This window comes from Netta rufina (genome assembly GCF_964035555.1).
Source record: "Netta rufina genome assembly, chromosome: 4".
In the NCBI taxonomy this organism is placed as follows: Eukaryota; Metazoa; Chordata; class Aves; order Anseriformes; family Anatidae; genus Netta; species Netta rufina.
Window position 1 is genome coordinate 50,390,132 of NC_140127.1, and position 16,515 is coordinate 50,406,646.

Below are 16,515 nucleotides of genomic sequence, written 5' to 3' on the forward strand. Positions count from 1 at the left end.
TTATGTACAACATGTGCCGGAGGAGAACAAATATGCAACTTTTCTATGAGTGTGGAAAAAATGTGAGGAAGGGTCTGAGAATGCGTTCAGACTGCAACAGAAACTTGTTGTACACCCTCAGCAGCCAAGCTCTCCATCCTGTCAGGAAATGGAGACTGCTGTGAGTTGTGGAAATCATGTTTTCAAACCAATGTTAATGTGAAAAAATTGGGAAAAAAATGAAGTGACTGTGCTTCTGTTGTGAAATTGTTGATTTAAACTGTTGATATTTGAACTAAGGAGAAAACAATGTGTAGATTTCCCTGCTGGGCTGATTCCAAAGGACAGATTATAGTTCCTGGCATCTGTTGAAATGGGCCAGAAGAAAGTCACTTGTTGAGGCACTTTTCCTGAGTTATGGGAAAAACATCTGAAATGCAATATCAGATGTTCAGTCCCAAGTGGAGTGTACAAGAGAAATTCATAGCTGGAAGGAGGCTAAGAAAATCTATCTGTCTTCTGTTTTAATTGAAATGAAAAATGTACCAAGATGTCACAGTGAATTAAAAGAGGTATTAACATTTTTGCAGACAGTAATGAATTTTGGAAAGATTTCTGCTGAAAAGACATTCAAGGTGGGATGCTGTGCTCCTTTCATCTGCAGCAAAAGCCCATGATATACAATAGCAACAAGACAGACAAGGAAAAAAAGGCATTGCGTAGCTTCATATATAGAATATGAGACTGTGAAATCAAGCAGAATGACAAGACCCTTTTAAGGTCTGAAGAACATGGCAGTTTGAAACATTGATTTGATAAGGATCATTCCCATATCAAGAAATCCACAAATTGTTGTCATAGGCAAGTTAGAGAGGTTTCTAAGTTAGAACGGATGAGCTTGTTTTGGTTTTACTCTTTTTAATGGGTTTCTTAGAGATTTTCAGGACATTTAAAGATGAGATTTCATTCTATGTTAGTAGAGCTTTTGCTATGAAAGAGCCAGGTGAGTGTTGCCATTTTTTCCTGGTTTCAGCAGAGGTGAATTCACTCCCTGAGGCAATGAATTTGTGGACTTCAGCTGTGGAACTTGGTACTTAAGTATACTAAACTAAGTATATTGGTATATATACTTATATATTGGTATATATATATATATATATATATATGTATATAGTATATAAGTATACTAAACTAGAATACTTAGTATTCTTTAGCAAAGCAGCTGATGATTGCTGCTGCATTGAACACTGTCTCAATTTCCATAAGCTTCTTAAAGACCTTCTGTGAAAGTTGCTCTGATTAAAAAGATTATTTTCTAAGTGGAGTATCAGCAAGCTTGACCTGGGATACAAACTTCAGGCTGCTTACTTGCATCTTCAAGTGCTCTCATGTACCTTGTTATGGTTTATGTACCTGAGACAGGTTTGTTTTGCAGATGTGCTGTGGAAATTTTAGTTAAAGAAACGCCATAGCCAAGATCTGGACCAGTTTAAAGTAGCTTTAACTGAAGGCATTATTTGTAATTGCACTGCATTTATAATTGCTGATGCCATGAGGAAAGATTTCAGTTTTCCTCTGTACTGCAATTTAGAAAATAGATGCATGCAGAATTCTGAGTTGCACAAAATTTATACATGTGTTTTTAAAGTCGAAATGTTCTTTCATTCTTATCAGTCAGGAATTGGTTCTGGTGGTGCAATTTATTTTTTCCTAATCCTTTTTAATGTTCTTTGTGGTGCTGGGCAATGATGGCATATTCTGCAAATGCACTGCTTCAGAGGCTGTAAGCAAGCTCTGTTACCCACTGGTAACTAACCCCTTCTCTGGTCCTAGGCAAAATGCTTTTGCTGCCAAAAAGCTATTTAACTCAATGATATAATCTGAATGAGCTAGTTATTTTTGTCCATTGCATGTCAGGAAAAAAAAAAAAAAAAAAAAAAAAAGTGGAGGAAGTCTGGGGAGAGGAACAATTTTGTATTCCAATTGTGCTAAAACCCAGAGCTGGTTCACTGCATGGCCTCAAAAAAATGGAGTGAGGAACTACAACCTGACTGCTACAAGGAAGGCTGAGTGCTCTAAAAGGAAAGCAATCAGTCAGGCATAAGCTGCAGTTCCAGTGGTGTTTCTTTGAGGCTGCCATAAACATTGCTTTTTGGGAAAGAATGCAGGTGGTTATTTTCAGGCAGCTCAGTTCTCTGGTCCAGTTCTCGAACAATCCAAAAAGGGGAGAGAGAAAGAGAAAATGTGTTTTTTAAATTATTTTAAGCAGTACTGAATGTCAAACCATGGACTTGTATTGCAATTGTTGTAGAAGGAAGACCTTTTGTTACCAGTTTGGTCCATTTGGCAATAGCCAGTGATAAGCAGAAAACTTTTAATTTAGATGAATGTCAAAAATGGCCCATATAATTAGGAACCATGCTGCTCTGATCAACAGCTTGTTCACATGTTGTTATTTCCATTCACTGCTCTTTTTTTTCCCTGCCTAGGTAATGCCAAAAATGGTTCATGTACCTTTTATTCCCCATAATTAACAAATCTTGTTACTTTTCTGGAGAAAGTAAGCAAATAGGTGAAGGCTTTCTGACACCTCTTTGGCATTTCTCTTCTTTTCTGGTCTTTACCTTCTTTTACCTGCTTGGTTGGGAACATGTTTCATGTTAGTATGTTGCACCATCAGTCAGATCCAGTCATGTATGTGATTAGTATTCTGGCACTGAAGAGAAATATTGTTTATAGAATGCACTTAGCCTGTACATATGGAACAGAATTTAGCAATCTGGCAGGATAGTTAATGCATTTTGAGGTTTACTGCATTCTTTTCTTATTTCTGTGGCCGTTTGTCAGTGCAAGATTTTTTAATTATTCAAATTTTCAATTTTATTTAAAAAAGGAACACTGCTATTCATACTATGTATTTTTTTCATTATCTGTTTAACCTTTTTATTTAAGTACCTACTCCTCATTAAATAAGCTGTTCCTTTTGTTTGCATTTTAAATGACCTTTCATCTGCTTTTAATGACCTTTAACAAAAAGTATTCCTTGCTCTGTAGTGTTGCGTCTACACCAGTGTTTGCCAACATACTGAGCAATTCTGTCACTCAGCAAGCTTGCCTGTCTGAAAGTTGTCTCCTACCTATCATAAGCTATCGGGCTTGATGCAAGAATTAATGGAAGGACTTTTTTGATGCAGATGATCAGAATAGAAAATCTCTGAATTATCTTTTGGTCTCTGTTTAGGGGAAATAACCTTGCTGTAAAATAGTGAGTTACTCAAAGTGTGACCAACTTAGGCAACTGTGCAGCACTTGAGGGAAAATCAGCAAATTCAGCAAGGTCCCCTATAAAGCTACAAGGCAGCGGCTGCTGGCTGCTGGGTTAGAGGTCTGTGGCTGCCTTGGCAAGGGCTCAGGCATCTGTTCTCTGCAGCTCTGTACAATGTAAGTGAGCCAGTGGGGTGCTTCTCCTGAGCTAATTAGTACTGCACTGAACTAAACGTCTGAGAAGGCTTCCTTGAATTTGCCAGAGAAAGTTCTTGAGAGTGTAGCACATGTTGTTCCTACTGCAGTGAGAATCTGGGATGTATATGATGACACTGTGATAAAACAATTGTTATTGCCCTGAAATTACATGTTTTGACTCAGAATTGTGGAGAGTATGGACTTTGTGTAGTTGTAGTTGCACTACAATTTATACGCTGGGTGAAATATGTAACAAATAGAAGAGGTGGACTGAGCACCGGTGTTTAAAATACCAGGTTTTAAGCCAGACACCTGCTTTCCCGGAGAGTGTTCTAGGATACAGGCATGCCTGGGTGAATACTGAAGTGATGGAACTTCATGGAACTGAAGATGGACCACGAATGATTCTGTTACAAGGGGCAGGTCCTGGGTTTAGTCCTTTCTTCCATCTCTCTTATTTTTAAAAGGTCTTCTAAAATTACTATGAAATTTCTTCTTCTTGGCCAAGAATGTTGAATTCAGTGCTGTGTCAGAGCACTCGTAAAAGGTCAGACAGCTGGAAGGAACTTTAACTTTTCTCTATAAGGTTTGTGTGAATTTTAAAAGATCCACAGTAGCCCACGTACATGATGTAAGCCAAAGTGTCAGCTTCATGGCACACACCATGGCAGAGGCTATTATGCCATTATGCCTCAGGAGATAGGTGGTGATTTTGTGAATCATTCTGTTGAAATTCCACTTGTGTAAGCACTATGTGCTCCCCTTCCCCCTAGTTTAGGATAATTTAATTTATTTAAATAACTTCAGTGTGAATTTTTTGTGGGTGAAGGACACTAAGAATTTTGCATCAGTATGTTTTTGTATTGCCACAGCAGTTACTGAAAATGTAGTCCCAGCCTCAATGAAAGAATGTAGGCAAGAGATGACTGTGAGGATGTTAGCGGTTTAGAGAATGTTTGCTGTAAGTGCTTCAATATTTTTAATCTTTAAATCAGAACATTTTTGTTTTCATGTTAAGTTTTTCCAAGCAATAAAAATGTTACCAGAAAAATAATCTTTATGATACTAGTAAATGGCAATGAATTTGTTGAAGTTCTAAATAGAATGCAAAAAAATGGAGAGAGGTTTTAAGTTTTTATAGCAGATCAAGATATGTTGCAAAAGTCACAAAGTGAGTTGTCTTTGAAGCAATGATGGATCTCTAGTGTCTTTTAAAAAGAAGCTATTTGTGATTCTGAAGTGAATATCCTTCCCTTCCCTCCACTTTTTTTTTTTTTTTTTTTTTTTCTTCATCTTTTTTACTCTAGATCTGTGAAAGCTATTTCTGTATCTCCAGATTTTGATCTGACAGCCTAACATGCAGCTTTGATGATTATCCTGGTGGTATTTTTGTAGAATACCTGTACAATTTCAGAGCTGGAGTAGCACTGAAAGTCATTGTCATGTGGTACCAACTCACAGTCACATTTGAAAACTGCACTCTGCAGTTTTGAAAGTTCTCCTAATTTGGAAACTCATCACTTTTTTTTTGTTGATCTTCCATATTTTACTGTTAATTGTCAATGGAGAATCTTGCCCTGAGTTTAAAAGGGATACTTTAAAGGAGGCTATAGTGAGGTAAGTTTTGGTCTCAAGCACCAAGTGATAAAACAAGGGGAAATGACCTTAAGTTGCATCAGGGGAGGTTTAGGTTGGATATTAGGAAAAAAATCTTCATTGAAAGGGTTGTGGAACAGGCTTACCAGAGAAGTAGTGGAGTCACCATTGCTGGAGGTTTTCAAAAAACATCTAGATATAGAGCTTAGTGACATGGTTTAACGGTGGGTTTGCCAGTGCTAGGTTAAATGTTGGACTGGATGATCTTAGAGGTCTTTTCCAACATGAATAATTCTGTGATTCTGTGATTCTATGAGTTATATAGAAAAATATGATTCCTGGATGAACAAATCAATTACTCTCTGGACTGTGGGAGTGAGAAGAGACTGTGGTAGAAAATGGGTGTACACTGGTGCTAAGGAATGTTGTTGGCAGTATTGAAGGTGTGAAAATCTTAAAATGGGAATTTGTGGACATAATTTTAGCTAGATTAAAATAAGGGGAGACACTTACCATTATTGCAGTAGAGCAAAATTAAATTCCTCAGTTTTTGTTGAGACTTCTGGAGAGGTAGAAGGCAAAAGAAGAAACTGCATGAGTATACTCACCAGACATCTGAAAAATAGCAATTGTTTTTTACCAAGTCTTGATAAAATTTGAAACCTAACTTTTTTTTTTTTTTTCTTCCTATCAAAAACATTACAATTTGAAAAAGCTTGAAAGCATTTTTTCTTCACTCTGCTTTGCTTCCCCTACTGTTGCATGAGGATGTACTACAGATTAGTCCATAGATAGCAGAATTTGCCTCAAGCTCATTTGGACAGTGAAGGCTTTGTCTATACTATAAGATGAAGGGGAGACAGACTTGCTGATCTGTTAGAGCTTCATTCTGTCTGCCTTACATCCCCAAATTTTATCAGCTTGGGAAGTGAGGCATAGATGTCCCAGACAATTCTTGGAAGAAGCCAGTCCCAATTTGTCTGATGATGGAAAGATTCTACCCTGGTTGGTGTCTATGTCCAGTTTGCTCAAATAAAGAGAACAGGAGTGCTAAAGCTTGAATGCTCTCAAGAGTTTCCCTCCTTCAAAAAACTAGTGTTGGGATGGTCATTTAGCATGAACACAATGCTTTTCAATGGGATTAGTGGCAGAGTCTGGTCTTGAGAATGGGCTGAGGTCCCTGCTTATTGTACAGGGTGAATACTCTCTGAGTTTGAAAAAATTATGCCAGTCTGACCAGATGGCCTACAAAGGCCTTCATCAAATCAGGGAGCTGTCATAAATATTAGGTTTATTAGTTTGTTTTTGATGAAAATTCTTAAACTGATGTAGGTATGTAAAACTCACTCAAAAGAACTTCATGTAGTAAATTAGCCTGGTGATCATGCATAGCTGAGGTGGCCTACTGCATATGACAGGACACAAACAGCGAAAGGTTGCTGTGGTAGACTGAGAATGGGACAATGACAGTTTAGGACAGCGTAGGTGTTCAGCCAGTAAAACAAGATAATTCCACACTAGTAGGGTAAAGAGGAAAGACTGTGAAGGGAAAAGCATCACAGTGGGAAAATAGGTAAGCAAGCTGATGTTTTTGACAGGAAAGTTGCAAAATAGTGTGGTACCAGAAGAGCAAAAAGAAATTTTGTGGAAATATTAAAAATAGAACAGCTTTAGAATCCAACAACTTATTTTTTTTTGCAGAATTTCCATGCTTAGTTTCAACCAAATTTGGCCATGTTCAGGCTATCCTTACGGTGTGTTTATCCAACCAGTGTCAGAAAGAAAATGTTTTTGTGTTATTTCTCGTACAGTTTTGTAAAGGGTTAGATAATCATAAAAATACCTGAGATTAGTTGCTTTTCCAAGCTAACCTACTAAGCTTCTTCAGATTCCTTTTGTTCTTAGACAATTATTTTTGGAAATTGTTATAATAGCATTATGGAATGCCATCTTATCCATGAGGTAGAGGCATTGCTTATATATGTACTGACTAATCAATTCAATATATACTTTGAAGCAACTGTTAAATGGTGATACTTCTATTCTAAATATATTGTTTTAATTTCACAGGTGCCTGCATAAATATCACCAACAGCCAGTGCCAAATGCTGCCATATAACTACACCACTCTAACTTCAGTTCTTTCCATTGTCAAAAATATTGAAATGGAAAAGTTCCTGAAGTTCTTCAGCTATCTCAGTCGTCTCAGCTGCTATCAACACATCATGCTGTTTGGCTGTAGTCTTGCTCTTCCTGAATGCATCAGTGACGGTGATGACAGGTATTTGGAAACAAAAATCAGTCAGTGACTAGAGCCAATTGTGGTAAAATACTCTCTGTCTAATCAGACAAGAGCAGATCCCAACTAAGCCTATGTCCTTCTAATTACAAAACTGCTGTCTGTCAAAGCTATTCACAACATTTCTACCAGGATAAGCCAACTGCAGTAAAATTCTCTTTAAAAAATATTGCCAGTATACAGAATGAAACTGTGATACTGGGATAGCCAGGTTTGTTTTCTCAATAAGGGGTCCAGAATTCTTGTACCTTATCTCTCCAATCTGAATGGTCCAAAATGGAATGCTTTATAACAATTTAAATGCATTGGATATTTAAAACAATGACATGAAGTGTGGTGGATCTCATTTAAATTAAAATTCAGCAAGCAGGTGAAGCAGATTTTTAAGTCAACAGTCAGTCATTTCAATTCTTTTTGATCTTTTCCCTAAGAAAAGTTTATCTTTTAAACCCATGTTACGGTATGAGATTAGCAGGATGTATTCAGAGTGAGATAAGACATGCTTTTTAAACTTCCCAGTTTGATTTCTGCATTTACATAATTACACAGCATTACTATCGTGTGCATGCACTTTTTTCATTGAGTTTGATTTGAAATAGCATCAATGAGTTTAACAGTGCTAAAATCAACATATAGTGCAAACAGATTATTATTATTATTATTATTATTATTATTATTTAAACAATCTTTCTGTTGTTTCTGAAGGGGGAAAGAGTGAGGGGAAAGTTCTTTCTCCTCATTTTATTACCTGTAAACTTCAGTGGAAGAGAATATGGCACTTGAGCAAGCAATTCAGTTAGCATAACAAGAACGAAGAAGCTGAAAGCTGTTCAGTTTAGAAGGGATAGAATACTTATGAAAAAGCAGTTTTATGAGAAGAGGTAAGCTGATTTGTAATATAGTTGCTACTGATAAGTACAGTCCCAGTCCAGGCAACATATGCCTGCCATTTCCATCACACCAGAATGATTCCTGGATCAGTCAGTTAAGCTCCCTAAACTGACAGAAGGTTAACCCAGGAAAAAAAAAAAAAAAAAAAAAAAGGTGAATAAGTGATTATATGGATAGGATTGGAGTGGAATTGGGGTGGAGGTAAGACAGCATGGGAAAGAGTGCAATCAGACTGACCAGAACTCTGGCTGAGCTGTTTAATCCAAATTAATGGGCACCTGTGTGCCCATGTTTACCAGATTACTGAGAAATATTTTCCATTAACCCTACAGCCTAAGCTAACTGAGAAAGAAATCATCAAACAAGAAGTCATAAAACAAAATCAGAAAAGTGGCTTCAGGTACTAAATTGATACATGTACAGGTTAAACAACAGGAATAACCACTTCTCTGTCACTAATTCAGCCCTGTTTAGAATTTGTCTTTCACAAGCCTTTTGAAAGTGAAGGGTGTGTGTCAAGGGTACAAAGCTTGTAACACAAATAAATGGAGTAGAGAAAGGCTAAAAGTTTTAGCTTTCCTTTTCCATTTCTTTGCTGAAGATACCTTTATTGTAGGGCTTATGTTGTGACAACTGCTTTGCTAGTTTAAAAAGAAAAAAGGTTAAAACTACAGTTTGGAACACTCAGATTTTTGGTCTCGTTTTGGGTAGAAACCAAAATATTTTGAAATTCAAGAGTCGGGGTTTTTTTTTTTGTATGTGCGTGTTTGTATATGTGTCTTACACAATAGCAACTTTCTCCCATTTGTTTTTAATGTCAAAGCTGGGACTGTATTTCTGCCCCCTGTATTCTGGAGGTCACAATGTCTCCTTTGATTCTTATTTTAAAACCTTTTTTTTTTTTTTTTTTTTTTTTTTTTTTTTTTTTCTGGTAACTGTTATGGGTACTTCAGGCTGATAGAGAAGAAAATCCAATGCGAGAGTGAAAATGATGCAGGATTACATTAAAATCTGACTTCACTTTAAGTAATCATAACTGTCTGGAGTGTGTCATGGGTGACACTGAAAATGTAGGCTGAGTGGCAATCACAGGAAGATCTGTAAGAGTGGACTGACAGAGTGCTGGTTTGTAAAATCGAGTTTGCTAAACCTGAGTTGCTGTAGTTTACCTTCTGCATTTTTTTTCCCCTAGGCAGTTGACTGACTGATTTTAGTGATTTTTTTATTTTTTTTATTTTTTTTTTGTAGAACCCAACTATTCCAGGCAAAGAAGTATCTTTCAAAGCCAAGAATAACAATTTAAAGAAGTGTTATATCTTTATTTGGGATGTGACTTCCTATATTTTTGCCCACTGATCTTAGCTTTTAAAACATGATTGAATTAAGTGTGAATGGATTTTATTCATTTTTGAATGATCTGCTTATAAAAAAAAAATGGAGGGCTTTTGTGTCTGTCTCATGATTTCTTTCTGTGTTCACTTTTTATAAATATTTAAATGTTTTGTGGAGCCATTCTAATGTCAATACTTGGTGAAAAATGAACCTGTAGCAAGAGGTTTTGCCTTTACAGAATATTTATGGAATCAGACTATGTTTTATTTTATTTCAATTTATTTCCTTTCAATTTGTTTCCTACTTGTATTTGACAAGCTGTACAGACTTTAACATCTCAGAATAAACAGGGAATATACAACGAAAAAAAGTTATGTCAGAAACTTTGAAGTTCATTAGGATTTATTACTGTATGATCCAAAAGATGAGATGACAAAATAAGTGCATTACATTCTCAGAATGTGAATTCAGTCTAGGCAACAAATGAAACAGATATAATAACTGCATAAAATTGTTATTTAACACCTTCTAGTCCCCAGTGATAATTCATCTCAATGAGATGAGTCAAAAGCAGATGAAATTTGGGAATTCTGTCAGTAACTCTGGGGTGACTCTGGAGAAAACCCTTTGTTGGTATGAAAGGCCCTTGGAATAATAAGGTACAATCACATTGTGTGTGTTGAGCAGAAGTACAAAAGGAAGAGACAGGCCTGCTGGACAGGGGCATTTGGCAAGTATTAGGAACATACTCAAGGAATCTGGAGAAGCAGAAGAGCCACTGTGGAAAGACCCCGAGGATAGCAAATAGGGATAGATCCCTGTGCTGTAGGCCTTTTTTGGAAATATTGTTGCTTTTAACACAGAATCACAAAACATACACTAATAGGCAGAACAGTTGTTACTGACATCTGTAATTCCTCCAGTGAATTCCTGCTGTCTCATTCTAACTGGCAGCACATCTCTGATAATATTATCTATTGATACTTCCTTGTTTCGTAGTGCAATTGCTTCAAATTTATGTAGAGCATAAGTGACAAATGCTGCCTACACAGTAGAAAACAAATGAAACTTCTGTGATGCTCAGATGTTTATTCTTAGGTATTGTTGAGAGAATCTGTTGGCAGCTTCAGCCATGGGAGCAATAATTACAACAATGTGTTACAAGAAGCAACAAGAAGTGAAGTTCCAAACACTGATCTTTGGCATCCAATGCGCTGTCATTACACAGCTTTGCTCTGATGTTTTAATTTATGTCTGTTTCACATTTATCTTTCATGTGTTTGTAAACATTGTTTTCATTAACACTTGAAGGAGATTAAGTTTCTGGGCAGGGAGCAGCTTCAGTGTTTGTGTAACACCCAGTGTATCTAGGTACTGGAATTTCTGAATACTTCCACCATCCTTTTGCTCTTAAAAATCATTCTTCTGATTACTACAATAAAAATGAGGTGTGGCAGTCAAAAAATTATATAAAAACTTATTTTTCATTCTAGTAACTGGATGTACATTGTTAGCCCTATTGTTCTAAGACAACGTATTGTACCTTTAAAATGCTACTTCCCAGGTTGAAGTTTGAAAGGCCAACTAAAATCTGTGTGTGAAAATACATGGGAAGCTGAAGTAAATTAAGAAAAAACTTTTATTTGCTCATAATTTGGATAGTAAAGAGCTCTTTAAGGGATTATGACACTTCCTCCTCCTTGGGTGAATGGAGGAGATCTTTCCAACATGACTTCAAAATCAGATGTACAAAACCATTCTTAACACTGGCCAGCAGCATTTCAAAGAGGACATGACTCTATACTGATAACTGACATATTAAATTTATTGCTGTGCTTAACTATTGACTTCTGAAAAGTTCAAGGTAGTAACTTTGTCCTTTTGGGTAGTATTGGTCTGCAACCTATTGCCACCAAACACTTCATTTGTTGTAAGAAAAACCTGCTTCTCAGATCTGTTGGTTATCATAAAAGATTTAAGCTAATGAGTTTTAGTTTACCATTGGGAGACACTAGGAGTTCTTCTAAATTCTTCTAAAGCAGAAACAAAAGGTGGAGTAATTCCACTAATCCTCTGTGTAGAGGATTTTTCCGTGTTTTCCAAAAAGCAGAGGAAATACCTTCCATTGATAGATCCCTAGAGTGTTAAATCTGTGGAGGTCAAACTTAATTTAAGCTTTGCCAAGAAAATAGTATTTGAGCAAAGCAAATTAAATAGGGTAGCATGCTCTCAAGGGAAAATTCTCGTGCAACTTTCATTTCTGCATCTGTTTATACACTATGCTTTTTTCATGTCAGACATCTTTGAAAACAAAGTTATGAAATGGTTGGTCTTAAGTTAGGGGTGAAAGAGTCCATCTGAGATCAGCTTCATTCTAAAGTAGAAAGCTGTTTAATGAAGAGAGGATGTTTTTCTCTGATTTTCTGACTCTCTCTCTTGAAAAGGAGTTTGTCATGTCAGTATCTGTATGTACAAATTTGTTGGTGTGCAGTAACCTCCATTGTACAATAAGAGTAGTCAGCTAGAGAGTCATTGAAAGCCAAAGGAGGCTGCATGATATGTTAGGGTTGTGGGGAAATTAACAGTGAAAATTAGGTTAATAATTAGGTTAATAGAAAAAATATCCTTTGAAGAGGCAAGGATAGTGGGAAATAGCTCAGTGGATTTTGTGTGTGTGTGTTTGTGTGTTCATTGTCTTCATTGATTTTCTGTAATTTGTAAAAAGGGACAAAGTTGAATGTTTCATTTTCAATATGGACATAAACTAGGATGTAATATTACGTCCGGAAAACAAATCCAGAAATGCATGGTGTCTTTTATTAAAAGCTGACAACAGTTTAAAACAAATTTGAAATGGAGAAAATTTCTTTCAAGTCCTCTTAGAATATGGAAAAGAATCAAAATTCACAGAGCAAGGGATCTCTATCATGTTTTGTGTAACACATGAATATGGTCAGTGATAGGGCTATTTTCCTTCTCTTGCCTTTGTCAACTGCACTCTAAGCTTATTAATGCTCTTTGTTCCTCCTGTTTACAGTGAAATTGATTTTTATTTGATTTTCTTTTATTGTAGTGCACAATTAGAATCTTAAAAACAACAAGACTATAAAAGTATTTCTTAGAATTGATAGATACTTTTAGAGTATTTATTAGCAAATGTTAACACATTCACATAGAACTTGTTCATGTAGATGAGAATTTTTCTTTTAAGGCTTTGAGTAGGAAACTATCAGCATACATTTAAGTCAATTTCTACTTTTCGAAGTCCATAATGTGTTCATTTTTTTATGAACTGTGTATGAATATTTTTATGTTTTGATAGGTAATCCTACACTGGCATGTTTTAGTCTTGCTTTAATCTACCTAATTTTGGTAAGAAAATCACATAAATATGTCAAGACAAAATAGCAGCTGTTAGGAGCTCTGGGTAAGCAGTCTGATAGGTAACCTGTGACACAGCTGCTACACTAGCTTTTTGTAATGTATTTGTGCAAAGATGTGAAATTATAGTTGCAAAATTTTGCAATTCTACGGCTTGTAAGAAATATTTAAATTTCATTGCTTCTGAAGACGCAGTTTCAGAGTCACTTTTGAAGTAACTGTATTGACAAACCCTTCTGGTTTATTTAGAATCATTTAGAATCCCTTGTCAGAATCCCTATCAAATTTGCACTGGTTTAATTTGAATTGCTGATACCCAGTTTAAAGTGTTCAGCTACAGAATTGATGACAATAAAGTAACAGTGCTCTGAGGAAAAAGGTGGGATGATTTCCTCCTACTCCCCACAGATTTGTCTTTTTACTTCTTTCTCCTGGCTCTATCATCATTTTTCATGCCATGATCCAAGCACGTTGGTGGAGGCTGTTTTCAGATGTTTATAAAGTAGCTACCAGACATTTCCTGAGTTTGCAGTCTGCCTCTTTATACACCATGGGAATGGCTTCATCCTTTTTATATGCTTTCTTTTCGATGGTGGCTCTTTAGAGCAGTTAACGTGACTCAAAGAGATTATTCCAGCTAGATTTTTGACAATAGTTTTCTGTCAAAGAGATCCATCTACTCTGTTCATCAGCCGTGAAACAGAAGACTTCAACTTTCATATCATGAGTAAATCAGAAGTGGTTTTCAGTGGATGAAGTGCTTTCTAAGCAGAATGTTTGAAATCACATGTTTTGTTTTAGATGTTGCCATATCTTGTTTTTAAGCCCTCAGGAACCTGATGGGCTGATTAAGTACAAGAAAACACACTGTCTTAAAATCTTTCTATAAACAGATAACCAAGTAATAATCCAGCCCTCAGTTTTAAAATCTAGTTGTGGTTCATGTAAGCACAATTGTGACCACACAACCTTGGAGATTCAGCTAATGAACTAGTAATGAAAACAAAAATTAGAAAGAAAGAGTGCGATAAAGTTGTGAATGCTTGCCCACACAGATAATGTGCTCTGCCAGTGTTATTCAATTTTGTGTCCTTCATTGCTGATTTAAAGCATTCTATAAAGTAAATTAATGTAACTTGTACTGTTTAGCACAAAATTTGAAGGACACACAGGGTATGTTACCTGAGAAAGCTCAGACAAATATAACAACTGCATACATTTATTTTTTTTCTTCTCTCCTTAGGCCCTTTGTAGCAGTCAATATGCCTTCTGGTAGCTGTAATTTCACCAATTGTTATAATAATTGTAATGGCATGGTCTAATTCTTTCAGAAGTAAACTGTTGAGGATAGAGTTGCTAATGGCAGATGGTCAATATGCCATGTATTAAGAGAAATATTTAATAATGTGTTGCCTGTACAATGTACAAACCAGTTTCATGGCCAGTCCATCCTCAAACTGACTATGCACTAATTCGAGGTGAAATAGAATTGACTTACTGCAAGAAGAAAGTGAAATGGCTGGCAGGTATAATGCACAGGGGAGAGATTCAAAGTAGCAACACTGTTTAAAATATCTGTCAAAAAGCACTAAACAGTATCTGTGTACTTTTGGAAATATTTATGTACAATAACAGACGTCAAATACAAAGTTGTGGTTGAAACAGTCGTGGTTGAAACCATGTTGCACTAACTGTGCTGAACATACCTGAATTATTTTTCTAAATAAAAGGACAATAAATCAACTTTTAGTTCAAACAGAAAATTTAAAAAGTAATAAATGGATGTATATGAAAAAATAAAATCTACAACATGCAGATTCAGAAAGTGACATTGCACAGGGAAATGAGTTACAACATGAATTACAAGAAAACACACCCTCAAGCCCCAACTCCTGCTCTGATTAAAACTAATTGATCAAGAAAGAAAATGTTATTTTTACTGTCACACAACCAGAACATGTTCTTCATGAGATACAAATGAGACATTGAGTTGAGGACCAGCTGGTTTACATATGACTTCAAAGAAAGGAATACTCACACATGTCTGAAAGACTGACATTGACCATATTGCCAAGAAACACATGAAGAAACTTAAAAATAAAGAAATATAATGTCACAACTGTTATAATGTAGTTTAAATCAGTGTTGCATATTTATAACAGCTTTCTTCTCAGTGCAGCTTGTATTACTCATAATTCTGCCCTTTATGAGTTATTTCATTAGTATTGTGTAATTGTTTCATATAAGGCAGAAAAAAAAATGTGCTAATGAGAAGACTACAATTGGCATCGTCCTTCAGAACTCAGACCTTGAAGTCAACATGTGGTACTCATCTTAGGACACATTGTTACTTCATCCAAGGCTGAGACAGCATAGAGGTGAGAAACATGAAGTTCGTCCTTCTAGAGGGTGCAAGGGAAAGTACAGGTAATGATGTGGGATTGATCAAAATGCCTATATTTAAAGTTCATTGACACGTTTTCATAGAAGACTGTTACCCGAGATGTGTATAATTAAAAAAAAAATAAATAAATGCACCAGTTACAATTTTAATGCCTCATATCTGCCCTGGGCACAAACAGGAAAAAAAGGTGATTTGCTTATTAAAGCATTTCTATCATCACCAGGATTTTCCAGTATCTTCAAGTGTTTGAGTATTGGAACTTGAAATTTGGCAGGGAGGTTGCTCTCATAAGTGGTAAGCTCTGTATCATGGCTCTTGCAGGCTAAGATAAGGGATGTAGAATGGAAAATTTATTTACTTTGGGGTAACCTCTGCCATTTATTGTTTTTATAAAGATCTATGGATAGAAATTAACCCCCAAATTTGGGCTTACAAGTCTGAAAAATTGTAGCTCACATGTTCTGTGTTGACAAGAGAGTGATAGTGAACTCTGAAAAGTTTTCTATTGGGGCATGGCTCAGCCAGTGTTGGAGGGCTCATGAAAGACTCTCCGTAGCATTGACCCTCCTGGCAACTGGGGGTGGCACTGGAGCCAGGTTGCAGGCTCTTACATAAAAGGGTCTGAAATAGTCTCTCATCTCAAACTCTTTTACAGTAATGTGCCAGTAGATGGCAGATGCAGTGTAGGGGAAGGACAGATCAGGGAATATATAGGGAAAGCTGGTCAGAAATTAAAAGCTGGAGAGAATGTTTTCACCCATTCAGAGAACCATCATTTTCCTGCCCATACACAGTGGCTGTACACAACTACTGATATGTATAGTTTGTGGAGGACAACTTGATGTACAGAAAGTGATTACTTAAGAAATTAATTTAAAAATTAAAAGCTAGAAAAGTAATCTAGAGATAGACAATGGCATCCTGCATTGACCAAAATGATGTTGGTGGTTCAGTGGGTGTGAGGCTAACTTTTACCACAGCAGGCACCATCAAATCTGTCTGCAGTGTTTCACTCTCTCCACAGGTCTAATGTACTGACCACGAAAACTTTCCCAAATCACAAAATAATCTTCTGTCAAAGTGTGTTGGGAGGAGTTAAGGATGGAACAGAGTTAAAAGTTTATCAAGCTGAGAAATATTTTTCAGAACAGTCTGGGCATGGGAATGTCCC

At 36.3% G+C, this 16,515-nt stretch overlaps 1 protein-coding gene across 1 annotated transcript in view; it reads left to right on the forward strand.

Moving 5' to 3' along the window:
- Window positions 1-16,515, forward strand: part of CORIN (corin, serine peptidase) — a gene marked incomplete at both ends in the record, with an annotated part of 129,314 nt that overhangs the window by 33,619 nt on the left and 79,180 nt on the right. The window contains one exon of the mRNA XM_084286071.1: window positions 7,108-7,318. Coding sequence (XP_084142197.1) covers window positions 7,108-7,318 — 211 coding nt within the window. The remainder of the gene's footprint in view (window positions 1-7,107; window positions 7,319-16,515) is intronic.